This window comes from Erpetoichthys calabaricus, chromosome 18 (genome assembly GCF_900747795.2).
Source record: "Erpetoichthys calabaricus chromosome 18, fErpCal1.3, whole genome shotgun sequence".
Classification (NCBI taxonomy): domain Eukaryota; kingdom Metazoa; phylum Chordata; class Cladistia; order Polypteriformes; family Polypteridae; genus Erpetoichthys; species Erpetoichthys calabaricus.
The window spans coordinates 7,982,776-7,996,142 of record NC_041411.2 but is presented as its reverse complement, the minus strand read 5'-3'; the positions used below and the strand labels follow the sequence as shown (position 1 = coordinate 7,996,142).

The following is a 13,367-nucleotide window of genomic DNA, read 5'->3' as shown; positions in this document are numbered from 1 at the left end:
TATCTGAGAGAAAAAAAACAGAGTAGTTAAGCTATTTGAGATTTACTGCTATTGGTTTTGGTGTCTGTGGATTGGCTGGAGTGGTGTTTGTTTGTTTGAGCAACTTATTTCCTGGGGTGTCATGAAACACATTTTGTTCCACAACCTGTAGTTAATTGGATGACCCTCTGCAAGACTTTTAATCTGACCATGACACAAAGCACTTTAATTTGTAACTGTGGCAGTTAATTGTATTGGTATATTGCCTATTTAGATATGTTGCATGGCTTTGTCTGTTTGTGCACAGTGCCTTGTCTTGTTTGCCCTATGTGAACACTTATAGTCCTGAGCTTCGCTGTTTACTCCCTCGTTATACTTTTATATGCCTTAGATGACAATAAATTTACTTTGACTTTGAAAGCAACTATTACACCTAATAATGAGAATAATTGATTGGTTGATTGATAGATTGATGGCTGGTGGTGCACAGATTTAGTTCTTGGCCCAATCACTGTCTGTGTGGAGTTTGCATGTTTTCTCTGTAAATATTTTCCAGTAACTACCATATCTTAGAGACATACATGTTAGGTTAACTGGTGAGAGTAAATTGGCCAAGAATACCTGTCAGTTCCTAGCAAGAGGCAGATGCAGCAAAATGGACTCCAGATGCCAGCAATATCATAACAGAACATGGAAATCAATAAATTTGATGGATGGACTAATGACCCAACTATTCCTTTCACAGCATTTAAGAGTCTGATCATTTGGGTAAAACATACAGTAGCTACTTATCTATTATGGAAACCACTAATAAAGATTTTGAGCGTGATATATCTACAGTAATATTAATGATTATATTGACAGAAAGTATAAAGTTTTTGTCATGTGTCTGCCTGTCAGGCAGCAATTCTACAAACTACTTTCTAAGCAGCGAGTACCAATAACACTGTAGCTTAATACTAAGTATTCAAGGAAAGCTATGATGGAGTTAGCTAAGGATGTGAAATTTTAACACTAAGAAACATATTTTCTTGTTGCAGGCACAGACCTCCTACAGGTTGCTGCACATGAGTTTGGGCATGTTCTTGGACTGCAACATTCCCTCGTTCCAGGTGCAGTGATGTCTCCATTTTACAGCTTCTCCTACCCTCTTGAGCTCAGTGAGGATGACAAGCAAGGAATCCAGTATCTGTATGGACCACCTCAGACCATCACAGATCACACTAACACAGAGACCAATGAAATCATCAGTGAGGCAGTGAGTAAAAGGCCTCATTTTCACAAATTATCATGAAGCCAGATAAATCCTGGGTGTGCTGTATGAGTGTTTCAGTAAAATGGCAGTCTGGCAGCATTGGCATTTCACAGTGATGTTAAAATTTAATTGAAAGGAGAGTGACTATGACTTTTAAGGAAGCTGATTCAGTGTAACACTTTCTTTTCAAATTCTGTTCCAGTATAATTCAATTGCAGAATAGTTGGTCAGATTTACATTTAAAATACCTGCAAGAAAACCAAGGTGCTGAATATTTGATTGTTATTCACCTTTGCCAGAACAGCTATTGAAGTTGTTTTTTTTTATGGTCATTTACAATATAAGGCTTCTGCAGAGGCAGTGACTGGAAAGAGGGGGTCAGAAAAATGTAAGACAGACTGATGAAGGGCTCAATAAGCTTTTACAAGGGAACACTTAATGTGGTAATTTCCTGTAATATTTGTATGACTTAAATGAATCAGTTTTTTTTTTTCCTTTTTAATAATTGCTAAAATATTCCAGCAGTTTTTGAGATAGAAAAATTGCAGGTACACTATAACACTTCCAAAGATTAATCAGTAATGGATGTTTAAAATTTAAGGTAGCAAAGCAGAGACGTAAACCTAAATGGGCCGCCAGTCTATTGGAAGACACACACACTCATAGAGGGACAATACAAAGTTGGCAGTCAACTTAATATTCACATCTTTGGAATTTGGGAGAAGAGTACTTAGAGAAATCCAATGGAGCCACTGGGTCCTCAAAACATAATTGTCATGATTTCTTATTGCTCTGGACTAGTTTTAAGGTTGTGGATTATCTTTAACTTTGTTTACTTTTAAATTTTTTTTTAAGTATTGTTTATATTCAATTCACTTTTTTCATTTTGTTGATAACTTTGTGATGTTGTGCTGTGCTTAGCATCTACAGATACTTCTCCTTTGACATGTTAGGTGCCATCTCATTTAAGGATACTTTTTCTTTGTGAGAATATTATCTAAAAATGACAGAAAGACATTTTGTAAAAATAAATAATCAAGTAAGTTTTGTTTAAGTAGGTCTATGATTTAGCTCTCTTGACTGCACTTTCTGGTTTTGCCCAGATCTGAAGTTTGCCCCATTTTTTTATGATTAAAATGTATGTTTTGTGTTCAACTCTCTACCTCCCGACATTATAAAACAGTCAAGCTACATGACACAGGGCCATTCTATGGCAAGAGATTTTTGGACACAATACTACATATGTTTTTTACCTACAACAGCCTAACTGAAAATTATGGGCAGTTAAAATTCAGCAAAGGTAGTGTAACATGGGTGCAACTGATTGTTTCCTTGTGCCATAACAACAGTTGATGAGTTAAAAAGAATGCAATGAAAATGTAACCTGTTTCTATGCTTGAACCATTTTCTCTTCCATAACTGTAAGATGTCCTCTTTTTTACTCTACTGTAGCCAAATGCCTGTGACACTGACTTTGATGCTGTATCAATGATCCGGGGTGAGCTCTTCTTTTTCAAGTCCCGCTATGTATGGAGAATCAGAAATGGACGTCTACAGGAGGGCTATCCAGCCCTTGCTTCACGTCACTGGCGGGGAATTCCAGAACGCATTGATGCTGCTTTTGAAGACTGGTCGGGGAATATCTGGTTCTTTGAAGGTTGGTGTGCTTAGTCTTATTCTGTAGATGTCATTGGGGGCAAGATCAGACAAGCTGTCCCACAATCAGTTCAAACCCTGGCATAAATGCTCGAGGATCCAAATAAGCTCTTAATAAAACATTTTTACGTACATCTCAGACATATAAACCACAAATCACAATACTATAGCATTTTTGCCTTTAATTTAAACAGAAAGTCGATGCTTGCCAAGAATGTATTACTTTGCTTGAGCATTTTAATTTTCCTCATGGAAAACGCAACTAATTTGCACCTGTCAAAACTTCTAACACCTTCTAGTTTTTAGCCCAAAATTTTTATTTTTCTGGTGCAACAGTAAATTATAATAGGTGCGTGTAAGTAGATATTTATGTATTAAAACTGTCTTTATGCACCTTTAATATCAAAAACAGTAGGTTTGTACTTTCTAATGAGACTTAATACTCTACTAGGAATGCTTTCAAATCCATATTTAATAAACAAACAAAAGTGTAATTCCTCTTTAGCAAGGGGCATTAAAGCAGCTGGGGAGCCTTACCAAATTCAATGTATAATTTTTTTTTCATTTAAGCAGAGAGCAGATAATCTGGGAGCCATGCCAGGAAGATAAAATTTGGATTGCTGTGGTTTAGAAGTGGTTTTACTGTAGTGTATTTGCAGTCAATGACCTTTAAAGGAAATGCCATAATGGAAAAATCAGAACAATTAGCCAACACTCTGACCCTTTTCCTTCCTCCACACAAAATGATTGCATGCATGTATACAGAAAAAAAAATCAATTTTACTTTATACTGTATAAAGTTGGATTCCAAACTCTTGTTCTGTCAAATTATTGGACATCCATTATGCATGAAGTGGAAATACTAAACCTCTAAGGTAGTCTAGCTCTGTAAATGATTTGCATTTACCCCAAAATGTATTTAAATTTGTTATCTTACTATTTGTTTCCAAGTATCCATAGTTGCTTGCTTCAGAACCAAAGAGCTTTGAATCCTACGAGGAGCACATGAGACAACTAATGAGTTTTAATCATATCCTGGGAATAGTCTGTGAAGAGCTTGCATGTTCTGCCCATGCCTGTTTGTGTAGAATTTTTGTTGCAGCTCTCTTTTTCATAACAGCCCTTAACAGAGCTAAAAATAAACATAAAACCAAAGACTTTTTTTATTATTCTGTTCATTCATTTTCTCAACTTGTAACTTGCCAGCCATAAATGAGGTGCCACTTTATATTAAGGTACACTCTCACACACACTAGACCATCCCCAAATGAGGCACCAGCCTTTTACAGGGCATGCACACTCATGGATGTTTATAGGGTCAGATTTAAAGATACCCATGATACTAACAAGCTTGTCCTTGGGATGTAAGAGGAAATAGTAGTACCAAAACAAAACTCCATGGTTTCAAAATTCACACAGAGACCAATCAAATAAGTCAAAGTATCCCTTGAGCTGATGTAGCAGTGCCAACCAGTGGCACTGCACTTGAAAAACACAATGGAATCACAAAAGACCTTTCTTTTAAACTGTGCTTTGAGACACAAACAATCCAGTATAGGATAGTAAGGTACATTTTTTTTCCTTAATGTGGTAAAGCCCAAGATCTCCTTTTACAGCACTTGGAGTATTCAGGAGTTTCTGAGATCTTATGCTTTTCTGCCTGAGCAGGTACTCTTTAATGGCTGGGGGGCTCTCTTCTGACCTTGTCTGATACTACCTTTATCCAGCTGCTACTAATTACTGATGGGCATGATAAGACCTGAAAGGGGATGTTACAAGTCCATCAGTCAGCTTCCCAAAAAATATGCCTCCTCTGGCGTTTTTTGTCATTACCCAGTGTTGAAAAAGTGTGATTTGTCATACTGTACTAAACAGCTAACAGGTTTTATTTTTCCATATTTAAAAGTAAATGTACAAGTGAGTGCCATGTATTATTCTGTCTCACCTCAAAGACACCCTGTAAGCCTGGAAGTTAAACTGAGAGTATATACTGTAGTTTTCTTTTTCTTTTACATGACTAATACATTTTCTGACACTAAGCCTTAAAATTGCATTCAATTCAATTCCTTTTCATTTATGCGGGACTTACTTCAGTCAAAGTAGTTTATTCTTCTTCCACTGTATCCTGTATGACTTCAATGGTTTTACTTTTTCTTTTTTAAAACTCCAAATAAATGTAAATTCACCTCTGTGAATGTATTGTGTTTAAGAAAGAACATATACTTGTCTTTAAATTAAGAAATCATACAATGTATGATTAGAATGTAAGCTTCACACAGAAAGAAGGCTGCAATTTGTCATTTGATTGTTAGGATAGGCTTTTCAAAATGACTCTGCAGTACAAAAGAATACATCAACTGCAGTTGAAAGATAGATTTTGTATTAAAAGATACCATGAAAAATGCTTGCTACAACCAAAGAATGAAGTCTTCATAATTTATAATTATAACCAAGAAATTTCTATTACTATGTACAAAATAAAACTGCTCAGAAACAGAAGATAGAAACATCATCCATTCAGACATTTTAAACCTTTCAGCCCAAGCAGGAATGATGGGTAGTAAGCACAAGCACTGATATCTCATTCTGGGCAGGTTCCTGACTTGTGATAAGTAATAGACTCCAGTTCCTAGTACAACTAACTAGGGAAAGGCATGTATAAAAAAATAGATGTAGGTATATATATATATATATATATATATATATATATATATATATATATATATATATATATATATATATATATACAGTGGTGTGAAAAACTATTTGCCCCCTTCCTGATTTCTTATTCTTTTGCATGTTTGTCACACAAAATGTTTCTGATCATCAAACACATTTAACCATTAGTCAAATATAACACAAGTAAACACAAAATGCAGTTTTTAAATGATGGTGTTTATTATTTAGGGAGAAAAAAAATCCAAACCTACATGGCCCTGTGTGAAAAAGTAATTGCCCCCTTGTTAAAAAATAACCTAACTGTGGTGTATCACACCTGAGTTCAATTTCCGTAGCCACCCCCAGGCCTGATTACTGCCACACCTGTTTCAATCAAGAAATCACTGAAATAGGAGCTGCCTGACACAGAGAAGTAGACCAAAAGCACCTCAAAAGCTAGACATCATGCCAAGATCCAAAGAAATTCAGGAACAAATGAGAACAGAAGTAATTGAGATCTATCAGTCTGGTAAAGGTTATAAAGCCATTCCTAAAGCTTTGGGACTCCAGCGAACCACAGTGATAGCCATTATCCACAAATGGCAAAAACATGGAACAGTGGTGAACCTTCCCAGGAGTGGCCGGCTGACCAAAATTACCCCAAGAGCGCAGAGACGACTCATCCGAGAGGTCACAAAAGACCCCAGGACAACGTCTAAAGAACTGCAGGCCTCACTTGCCTCAATTAAGGTCAGTGTTCACGACTCCACCATAAGAAAGAGACTGGGCAAAAACGGCCTGCATGGCAGATTTCCAAGACGCAAACCACTGTTAAGCAAAAAGAACATTAGGGCTCGTCTCAATTTTGCTAAGAAACATCTCAATGATTGCCAAGACTTTTGGGAAAATACCTTGTGGACTGATGAGACAAAAGTTGAACTTTTTGGAAGGCAAATGTCCCGTTACATCTGGCGTAAAAGGAACACAGCATTTCAGAAAAAGAACATCATACCAACAGTAAAATATGGTGGTGGTAGTGTGATGGTCTGGGGTTGTTTTGCTGCTTCAGGACCTGGAAGGCTTGCTGTGATAGATGGAACCATGAATTCTACTGTCTACCAAAAAATCCTGAAGGAGAATGTCCGGCCATCTGTTCGTCAACTCAAGCTGAAGCGATCTTGGGTGCTGCAACAGGACAATGACCCAAAACACACCAGCAAATCCACCTCTGAATAGCTGAAGAAAAACAAAATGAAGACTTTGGAGCGGCCTAGTCAAAGTCCTGACCTGAATCCAATTGAGATGCTATGACATGACCTTAAAAAGGCGGTTCATGCTAGAAAACCCTCAAATAAAGCTGAATTACAACAATTTTGCAAAGATGAGTGGGCCAAAATTCCTCCAGAGCGCTGTAAAAGACTCATTGCAAGTTATCGCAAACGCTTGATTGCAGTTATTGCTGCTAAGGGTGGCCCAACCAGTTATTAGGTTCAGGGGGCAATTACTTTTTCACACAGGGCCATGTAGGTTTGGATTTTTTTTTCTCCCTAAATAATAAAAACCACCATTTACAAACTGCATTTTGTGTTTACTTGTGTTATATTTGACTAATGGTTAAATGTGTTTGATGATCAGAAACATTTTGTGTGACAAACATGCAAAAGAATAAGAAATCAGGAAGGGGGCAAATAGTTTTTCACACCACTGTATATATATATATATAGAATGAATGTAAGAAAATACCACTGTAATCTTCAAGATTGTTATTGTTGTAAATAGACTCCATTATGAATCAAATGCTAAAATAACTTTAAAGCTGTTCATGCATCCATTTTCTGGATCTGTTTTTGTCATTTTGGGGTGGTAGAAAGCCTGAGGTTCTCCTGGCAACATTCAGTGCAAGATAGAGACCACTCATGAAAGGCTCTGACAATTGTGCTCAATTGACCAAGGAGTAACCCCCACACTGACACATACTCAAACACACATACTTGGTGGCTTTCAAAGATACTACCATGGAAAAAGCAGGATTGTGCCACCAGAAAGGTTGAAAAACACTAATATACAGGTCACCAAGATATCCCAGACCATGCTCTAGCAAACCTGCACCAAGCTAATCTGAAATTATTAAGTACCTGATATAAATATATTTGGGATTTTTATTGATAATAATACTCAAATGTCCACATGAAATACAGCCAGCACTTGTTTATAGTGTACGTTACATTACTGTGATCAGGATGATCACTACACTTAATAAGCAGGCCTACCCTGCCAGTAGTAAAGGCTGTACCAGCATTTATAGACTCTTATCCTTTCTTGCTGTTGAGGATTAATTTCCAAAAAGGAGAACATTTATGTGCGTGCTACAAGGCGCTGAAAACAGTGGCAGAAGGACAGTTGTGGAAGTAAATTTTCTATGCCTCCAATAATTCTGTTAATGTTATATATTCCTAGTGACTGCCTAAAAGCCATTGTTAACTGAACTTGTCTACAATATTTGAACTTTTCTATTTGTTTATAGGTCAGAGCTACTGGATATTTGATGGCGAACGGCAGATCTCTGGTCCAGACCCTGTGCAGAACTTAGGGCTACCTGTCACTGATGTTCAAGCAGCACTAATGTGGGGTCCTGAAAAAAACAAAAAGATATACTTCTTCAAAGGTGGCAACTATTGGCGATTCAATCCCATATCTAATAGAGTGGATGTGGTGTACCCTCGCAACATACTGGACTGGAGAGGAATCCCAAAAGACATTGATGCAGCTTTTCAGGACAGTTATGGTAATTACTTAATTTATACTTTATTATTGCATAACATCCCAAACCTAGTTACTACAATTTTTATTAATTTCAAATTCACCTTGTGTGAGTTGAGTGTGGGTGTTTCTTTCTAGTTTTTTATTTTTGAAATTACTGATTATCCACATGTATTATACAAGATTCAAGTATTGAAAACAGTAAAATTCACGGAAAAACAATAATTTTTAATATAAAGAGGGAACAGTAAAAGCCCCCAGTGATGCCTGCTCTCCAAACCATAAACCCCCATGAATACAGACAAGAGATCAATGAAATGGTTGAAATAAAGATAAGTAGCAAGAAAAATATACAGGGAACGGGTGTTAGTAATATCATACTTTCACAGGTGAAATCCAGTTTTGGATATTGTTTGCCTGATTTTCATTGCTTAATATTTAGGAATAATATTTCTTCTGGTGAATCTCATAGTCAGGTAGAATTTAAGGGGAAAGAGTTATAAAAGGCTTTATTCAGGATTGAAAATAGAGAAGAGACCAGTTTTGTAGAGCATGAGAAGGACTGAAAAGGTCTAGATGAGTATGTTGAGGGAGAGGAATAGGTGTTTGGACACTATCTGATCTGAGCACTCATCTCAACTGTAAACAGAAAAAAAGAACTAGAAGAAAGAGGCTATTTAAGTTTTAAGGACTGAAACTTGAAAAGCCTCAGCTTGGTGGGGTTGTGTATATGAGTGAATCCTATGGTCTTGCACCCATTGCTGTCAGGAGATAGGCTCAGGTTCACCTTGAACCTTAACTGGATTAAGCAGGTTTGAGAATGTTATGTTCTTTACCCTGTCAACTCACTTATTTTCTTGGAAAGTTAATTTTTCTTGTCCATTGAGCAGATGTCTGTTCCCAGTATCTGTCAGCCAGTCCAAATAATTTCAGGCTTTCAGACTGCAATGTAAACGTTTACCCTAACGTTCAATGATGAACAATATTTGCATTATGTTGATTTATTTTTAAGAGGACAAAGTACAAATACTCAAGGTCTAAACTTGTTTCTATTTTTGCCACAGGTTACGCCCACTTCCTTCGTGGAAAATATTACTGGAAATTTGATCCTGTTACAGTAAAGGTGCTGGAAGGATACCCACGTGTGATTGGGCAGGATTTCTTTAATTGTCCTGAAAGGTCTAATAATTACTAGCAAGGACAAAAATACTTTCTTGAGACTGGCAAAAATCAAAGCATGAGACATCATTGTTATGTTTATCATTTTTATAAAAATGAGCATTTTGGTGCTAATTTTGAAGTATGACCTGAACTGAAACCACCTCCATAATCTGGAACATTTCTTTAAGCACAGTGTGCTAACAATTCCAGATGACTGTGTGATCTTAGCAGTGTATGCAGAATATGTGGCTATATAGCTAACTAATTCTTTATTTTAACATTCTGTTATTTTAGCTAAAAAGTACATCTTTCTCAATCCCAAAACAAATCAGTTTTCTATAATGCTAATTTCAGTTTCATTGAATGGCACAGGAACAAAATCTACAGAATTCCAATGCAATCCCTTTGTAAAGTTACCTGTTATGTTTCATATTTCACAGCAAAAGCACATTTTATAGATAAGGTAGAAAAGCTTACAATATTAATAATTTACCCTAAGTATTCAGTATTTGTTTGAGAGAAAGATACCTTAGCATGCAAGTATGCATTCTCATCTAAGATCAGATAACTGCTTAAAAATAGGGTGAAGTAAAAAAGGTGAAGTTGTCCAGATAACGGAACAAAACATCTCAATTTGAATATGCAAACATTAGCCAGACAAATTTTGAAAAAATACTATAGTGACATGTACTGTACATATTAAGCAATAATCAATTTGAAGTGTTTGCAGTAATCCTATAAATATGACTAGTGCTCTTTCCTTTATCAAGCAAACTGGTTAATTTGCTTCATACAGTATCTGAATTAGAGTAAGACAAATGCTGTGGAACTTAATCATTAAAGTTATCTGCTTTTTGAGGTTCTGTTTTGTGGATTCAGTGAGAACTGACTGATAAATCAGCTCTGTTATCCTGAAATACAGGTGAAAATAATGCATTGAAAGGTGAAATGAAATCATTTTACACCCCAGTTAATTACGAAAAGGAAACTTTTAACTAAACTTCTTTACAATTTCTTTACTTGAGGAATATTGCTGTCATTGTAATTATTATATAATTATAATAGGATTAAAAGGTCATTATTTTTACATATACAGAGTAGAAAGAAATTAACAATGTGTTACAAAAAGTATCATATGGGCCAGGACTTACAATCAGATGAGAGCATTTAGTCTTTACGGCTGTTTCTTCCACTTTCCAGGACTATACTGTACCATGAAAAAAGTTTCAGGATGCCTGGGCTGAAATGAAGCTGTTCAGCAGTCAACCATCTTAGAGTTGAACACTTTTAAAGCACTGCTTTTGTGAAGGGGTTAGGCCAAAATCTATAAAGAATTACGGAAAATAATGTTAAATAATGTGCACTGCAGCTCATTACCACGTGGTATTTTTGTGTTTATACTTTATTTTTTCATACGTACTTCAGAACAGTTCTATACACCCCTTAAGGAATACTAACAGAGCAACAACTTCTGAATATGAGCTGTGTTTAATAAATCTTTCCTTATTTTTTCAGGTTTATAAATTTTTACTAAATGACTAGTAGAACTGATAGATAACTAAACTGTTTGTTGAAGATATGACACTGATTTCATAAAAGCAAACAACATCTCACAATATGTTTATCAGGAAATAAAGTATTTATCATTACTGGAAGAAACAAATACACCCTACTGTGCATAATGTGTATGCGAGTTGGCCACCACTGCAGCCTGCTGTTTGACATTTGTAGTTTTTGCCGTTCTGAATTGAGCTTATGTCTAAATGTTTCATTTTATTGATGGCATTCTGTCAACTCTGCAGTACTGTACCTTTCCAGTTTTAGTATGGGGACAAGAGAAAAATCCCTGTGTTCTCAGGTCTCATTCAAGGGAGGTTAAATAGGAACCACTCACTTACACTGACCTCCAGTGTGGAATATTAATATTGTATTACAGTGCTGGACACTGTTGGCATTGTTGTTTTTTTTTTATATAATAATGTGACATTAAACATTATAAATATTATTATGTGCATTGTAGTTACAGCTGCTTTTAGCTGTTTTACAAATGTGTAATTGACATGTAGCACCAATGAAATACATTATCCTTGTCATTTTTAAATGCTGTGTTTTTTGCTCAGGCTTTTGGTACTTTGGTGTCTAATCAATAAGAACACCCTGCCCAAATTACAAATAATTTAAATCTCTTTATTTGGGCAACAAAATCCAATTTTTACTGTATGTTCTTCTCCTGGAACAACATATTTACTATGTAAATATACACCTCTATATGAATTTTGTACAATATTTTTGTTACTAATAAACTGGTAATTTTGTGTTCAACCGTCAATGTGTTTTATTTATTAAAATTCAACTTTCACTTTAAATTCCATTACATTCTGCTATGAATAGGTTAGTGGAGGATGAAGAATGGAAAGGTCGTTGGTCCAGATGACATACCTGTGGAAGCAAGTAGGTGTTTAGGAGAGATGGCAGTGGAGTTTTTAATCAGATTGTTTAATGTAATCTTGAAAAGTGAGAGGATGCCTGAGGAGTGGAGAAGAAGTGTACTGGTGCCGATATTTAAGAATAAAGGGGATGTGCAGAGTTGTAGTAACTACAGGGGAATGAAATTGATGAACCACAGCATGACGTTATGGGAATGAGTAGTGGAAGCTACATTAAGAAGGGAGGTGATGATTAGTGAGCAGCAGTATGGTTTCATGCCAAGAAAGAGCACCACAGATGTGACATTTGCTCTGAGGGTGTTGATGGAGAAGTATAGAGAAGGCCAGAAGGAGTTGCATTGTGTCTTTGTGAACCTGGAGAAAGCATATGACAGGGGGCCTCGAGAGGAGCTCAGGAATTGTATAAGGAAGTCGGGAGTGGCAAAGAAGTATGTAAGAGTTGTACAGGATATGTACAAGGGAAGTGTGACAGTGGTGAGGTCTGCGGTAGGAGTGACGGAGCTGGGATTATATCAGAGATCGACTTTCTTATTTGCAATAGTGATGCACAGGTTGACAGAAGAGATTAGACAGGAGTCCCCTTGGACTATGAGGATTACATGATTACATTGTGATCTGTAGCGAGAGTAGTGAGCAGGTTGAGGAGACCCTGGAGAGATGGACATATGCTCTAGAGAGGACAGGATTAAAGGTCAGTAGGAACAAGACAGAATATATGTGTGTAAATGAGAGGGAGGTCAGTGGAATGGTGAGTATGCAGGGAGTAGAGGAGTTGGCGAAGGTGGATAATTTTAAATACTGTACTTGGGATTAACAGTACAGAGTAATGGTGAGTGTGTAAGAGAGTTGAAAAAGAGAGGGCAGGCAGGGTGGAATGGGTGGAGTGTCTGGAGTAATTTGTGACAGACGGTTATCAGCAAGAGTGAAAGGGAAAGTCTACAGAAAGGTAGTGAGACCAGCTATGTTATATGGGCTGGAGACGGTGGCACTGACCAGAAAGCAGGAGACAGAGCTGGAGGTGGCAGAGTTAAAGATGCTAAGATTTGTATTTGGTGTGAGGAGGTAGAGGGTTGGCTCAGGTTGGACGTATGGTTGACAAAGTTAGAGAGGCGAGATTGCGTTGGTTTGGACATGTGCAGAGGAGAGATTCTAGATATATTGGGAAAAACATGTTAAAAGACAGAGCTGCCAGGCAAGAGGAAATGAGGAAGGCCTAAGAGAAGGTTTATGGATATGGTGGGAGAGGACATGCAAGTGATGGGTGTAACTGAGCAAGATGGGGAGGACAGGAAGATATGGAACAATATGATCTGCTGTGGCAACCCCTAACGGGGAGCAGCGGAAAGAAGAAGAAGACCAGGCTGACATTCTCTTGGATGACCACTATATATAGAGTATATATAATATATAATATATACACACACAGTGTATATTGTACCAACGATGGATAG

General features: G+C 36.8%; 1 protein-coding gene across 1 annotated transcript in view; it reads left to right on the top strand.

The window, feature by feature from the left end:
• The window catches only part of mmp11b (matrix metallopeptidase 11b), a 49,022-nt gene extending 37,406 nt beyond the window's left edge, over positions 1-11,616 (top strand). Inside the window, exons 5-8 of the mRNA XM_028825324.2 lie at positions 1,020-1,237; positions 2,687-2,891; positions 8,073-8,333; positions 9,373-11,616. Coding sequence (XP_028681157.2) covers positions 1,020-1,237; positions 2,687-2,891; positions 8,073-8,333; positions 9,373-9,503 — 815 coding nt within the window. The 3' untranslated portion in view covers positions 9,504-11,616. The remainder of the gene's footprint in view (positions 1-1,019; positions 1,238-2,686; positions 2,892-8,072; positions 8,334-9,372) is intronic.
• The last annotated feature ends 1,751 nt before the right edge of the window (positions 11,617-13,367 follow it).